The sequence below is a fragment of the Cebidichthys violaceus genome, unplaced genomic scaffold (genome assembly GCF_023349555.1).
Source record: "Cebidichthys violaceus isolate CVI_PGR_0920_01 unplaced genomic scaffold, fCebVio1.0.p SCAF_19, whole genome shotgun sequence".
Classification (NCBI taxonomy): Eukaryota; Metazoa; Chordata; class Actinopteri; order Perciformes; family Stichaeidae; genus Cebidichthys; species Cebidichthys violaceus.
In genome coordinates this window covers 1,012,855-1,017,346 of record NW_027176361.1, presented here as the reverse complement: position 1 = coordinate 1,017,346, position 4,492 = coordinate 1,012,855, and the positions used below count along the sequence as shown (strand labels likewise).

Here is a 4,492-nt window from a genome sequence, read left to right as displayed (position 1 = left end):
TTTTGATATTATAATGTATTGAATCTGCTACTATCAATAACACTGCATTTTGTTATGGTTTCTTGGGTGAAAAAGCTTTTTGCTAGACCCATGCACCTAACCCTCCCACCCATCCGATATGGGTTTTTGTATTCTTTATACTTCCTGGCTGATGATTACATATATTACATACAAATTGATTTTGTGGGATATCTACAAATTACGGCGCATTATTTTTCTTAGGTATAGTTTATCTGTGGTGAAGGGTTAAATTGCGTTAATCTCTCTCAGTCGCCAGTGAAAAGACTTTTCACACTGAGGAATCACGTTTCTCCCTTAGGCCAGTCCCAGGTCATCGGTCCATCTCAGGTGACGGTGGGCAATGACATCATGTTGCCATGCCTCCTGGAACCTTCCGAGGACGCTGTCTTCGTGTCCCTGGAGCTGTCAAGACCTGACCAGAGAAACATTTCACTGAAACTTGACGATGATGGCACATACAGGCGCAGTATTACGAGTGGTTCACCAGTACTTCTGTTTGTAAGAAGAAAACACTGCACACCTAAACATGTATTGAAGCAACTTTGGTTTATTTCACGTCAACATAAATACTATGCTGTTTTGTGTTTTATCATTTCAGATGATATCCCGCGTGGCACTCCTATTCATGTGATTGTTCTCATATTTATTGTCTAGATTGTTGCTCTTGTTGTGAAAGTAAACCTTTGGTATTGGAGATTATCATCCGTAGAGATGTCTGTCGTCTCTAATATGACACTAGTTGACACTAGTTTTTGGTTCCTAAAGCGGCCAAAAAATTTTAAAAACTCAACGTCACATTACAGTCACTTTTATCCAAAGTGACTTACAATTCAGATTCTATCACATTTCTACACCGTAGCCACAGGAGCAATTTTGGGGTTAAGGACACATCAACATGCGACTAGCGGAGCCGGGGATCGAACCACCGATCCTGTGATTGAAGGACGACCCTGCTCTCCACTTATCCACAGTCACCTCTCTCTAGAAGTCATGAACCAGTTAATCAAGGTGATCCACAGACCTTGTTGTGAGCAGTTTTATGTCGGAACAATTTTCTATCTACCGAACTAAAACTATAAATAATAAATAAACAACACAGCTTGGTCAGTGCTACTCAGCAACTGAAACCGACGCACGTTAACATCAGCCACACTCTTTACCTAAAACTCACTAAATGGTTGTGTTGCCTAAACATTTTGTGAAGACTGACGTTTATTTTTATTTATTTAAAGTTTTTTTATCGTATTTTACTTGATTTTAATTTCCTCATCCTTCTGTTTTAATGTTGTTCTGTTGCATTTTTGCCTCATATAAAACATTTTGAAATTGTCTCTTGTGTGTTTAATTAAATATACAAAAACATTTTGCTTTGCTTCTCCTGCTCACTTATAAACCAGAACAATAACTCTAGTGGTGTTTAAAGGATTTCACGGTGTACCCAATGACAGCTTTAAATGTGAAAAACAGCCAGGAGACACTTCAGAAAGACACGAATGAAAGATTAATTCATGTGATTAAACAAACATCTTCTGGGATACATTGAAGTTTGCAAACTACACAAAGTTTATATACTGTCCCCACCCAAAATGAGACAACTGGTTGAGTCTATTGAGGTGAGAAGTTACATAAAGTTCCTGAACAGTTTCAGTCGCTGTTCGGCTGTGAGCAACGTGGTCACAGCTGCAGTTTTTCTTCCAGTGAACAAAGCAAGTAGGTGAAATAATAAACACCCACCTTCCCTCTCTCACAGTCACCGTTACACTCATAACTGTCCCCGTGAAACAAAAGCAGCTAGGAACCAAATGAGTCTGAGAGAAGGGGACTTCAAAAAGTAACTTTAATGTAACACAAATACATATTTTAGCAGTTTACTGAATAATAATTTAGTTATAACTTCAGTTGTATGATATTGCTAAAAAACAAACAGTAGAGAATGGGTGTAGCAAAAATCTAAGTTTTACTGAAGCTTGGTCTCAAACAAGGCAAAAAAGGTATCCAGAGGAATACACACGCTTAGTAAAGAGTCAAAACCAAAAGCCAAACAATGTAACAAGCTCTGCACCGTAGACACAAAAACTGGTTTAAAGAATAACAGGAATTACATTTCATCAGATTTCTAGGAAATACAAAAAGTTATGGGTCTGTCAAATAAAATGTTACAAAAGTTTGAGGAACACACCAAGTAAGGAAAAACAAACTGAAGGTCTCCTATTCCCCCTATTACACTTTTTAAACACAATCAGTTTGAATATGTATTAATTAGACATTAATCTAAATGTTGCATATTAAATACACATATTTCCCCTGATGAACAGAGTCTTTGGTTCCTTTTTGTTTCCACCATCACAGACCTACTGTGTGTTGTCATTGCATTGAATGTAATTAAGATATATATAATGTTTGAAAAACACTTCCCCTTTCTTCTCATTTACAAACAAAGACAAAAATATAAGACAATGAAAACTGCAGTGGTTCCTGACAACACATTTAGGTAATTCATCTTTAACAAGAAAGTGAAAAGATACATTTCTCTCCTGTGTGAACTCTTGTGTGTTGCTTCAGATTTCTCTGCTCTGTAAATCTTTTCCCACAAACATCACATCCAAATGGTTTCTCTCCTGTGTGAACTCTCATGTGTCTCTTCAAACTTCCCTGCTCTGTAAATCTTTTCCCACAAACATCACATCCAAATGGTTTCTCTCCTGTGTGAACGCTCATGTGTCTCTTCTGATGTCCTTGTCGTGTAAATCTTTTCCCACAAACTTCACAACCAAATGGTTTCTCTCCTGTGTGAACGCTCATGTGTCTCTTCAGACTTCCCTTCTCTGTAAATCTTTTCCCACAGACATCACATCCAAATGGTTTCTCTCCTGTGTGAACTCTCATGTGTTTCTTCAGACTTCCCTTCTCTGTAAATTTGTTCCCACAAACATCACATGCAAATGGTTTCTCTCCTGTGTGAACTTTCATGTGTGTCTTCATATTTCCCTGCTGTGTAAATCTTTTCCCACAAACATCACATCCAAATCGTTTCCGTCCCGTTTGGACTCTTTTCTGTGAATCTACCTTTTTCTTCACTCTCAAACATTTCTTAGGAACCAAACAGCTCGAGGACATTTTTCCATAATTGCACATTATGTGTCTCTTAAGAAAGCCCTTGTGGTAAAATCTATTACTACACTTGAAGAAGCTGAAGGATTTCTTGCCAGTTTTACAGACTACATCCCTTACAATGGTTTCCTTAACTTTCAGAGCACGTGTAGCAGAATCTGGTGCCCTGGTCTCCTTCCAATCACTGTCACTGTCCTCTGTTTCAGATACAGAATCTAACAAAGCCTTTTGCCAATCATCATAACTGACTTCCGTCTCAGAGGAGTCAGAAACCATTTCATCATTAGCATTCGGTTGTGCATGACAATCTGTATCTAGGTTCCCGGCTGGTCCTGATCCTCCACAGTCCTCTCCATCAGTAGCTGAGCTGCTGGCTTGAGGCTCTACCTCTCTGTTATCCTCCTTTTGGCTATGATGAAGCTGTGAAGACTGAGGTATCTCATCGTCATCTTCAATCTTCAAAAGCACAGTATTGAAGAGGAACCTGGTGACATCTGCCTCCTCCAGCTCTTTGAGGTGCTCTGGCTCCTCTTTTATGCGGAGGGGCTCTTGGTTCTCCTGCTCCTCTTTTATGCGGAGGGGCTCTTGGTTCTCCTGCTCCTCTTTTATGCGGAGGGGCTCTTGGTCCTCCTGCTCCTCTTTTATGCAAAGGGGCTCTTGGTTCTCCTGCTTCTCTTTTATGCGGAGGGGCTCATGGTCCTCCTGCTCCTCTTTTATGCGGAGGGGCTCTTGGTCCTCCTGTTCCTCTTTTATGAGGAGGGGCTCTTGGTCCTCCTGCTCTTCTTTTATGGGGAGGGGCTCTTGGTCCTCCTGCTCCACTTTTATGCGGAGGGGCTCTTGGTCCTCCTGCTCCTCTTTTATGCGGAGGGGCTCTTGGTCCTCCTTCTCCTCTTTTATGCGGAGGGGCTCTTGGTCCTCCTGCTCCTCTTTTATGCGGAGGGGCTCTTGGTCCTCCTGCTCCTCTTTTATGGGGAGGGGCTCATGGTCCTCCTGCTCCTCTTTTATGCGGAGGGGCTCTTGGACCTCCTGGTCCAGGCTGGGGCTCCACTCAGGGGGAATATCTTCTTTCATCACCAGCGGCTGAACATCTGTAGGGAGAACATTATAGAGACCTGTGAGGTCACACTGATGTCTCTGGTATCATAACATTATGTTACTGAGATCTAGTGTCACACATCATACCGATGCTAAAGAATTGTCGCAATACTCTGCCGTTAAAAAAAACGGTTCAATACCCCATTTCATTAGTACCGTTACTTTAAGAATGGCAGTACTTTATTAAGAGCCGTATTTTGGTCGATGTGCGACAGCAGATATCTGCTTCCACTCGCTACAAACGTAGTGGGAGTGTTTTTCTCTC

At 41.1% G+C, this 4,492-nt stretch overlaps 1 protein-coding gene across 1 annotated transcript; it reads right to left on the bottom strand.

Moving 5' to 3' along the window:
* Window positions 1-1,844: 1,844 nt before the first annotated feature.
* Window positions 1,845-4,210, bottom strand: LOC137874413 (zinc finger protein 260-like). Its single transcript, XM_068713082.1, has one exon. It carries the CDS (start codon window positions 4,201-4,203, stop codon window positions 2,524-2,526), a length of 1,680 nt encoding a protein of 559 aa, XP_068569183.1. The 5' UTR covers window positions 4,204-4,210; the 3' UTR covers window positions 1,845-2,523.
* Between the last annotated feature and the right edge of the window lie 282 nt (window positions 4,211-4,492).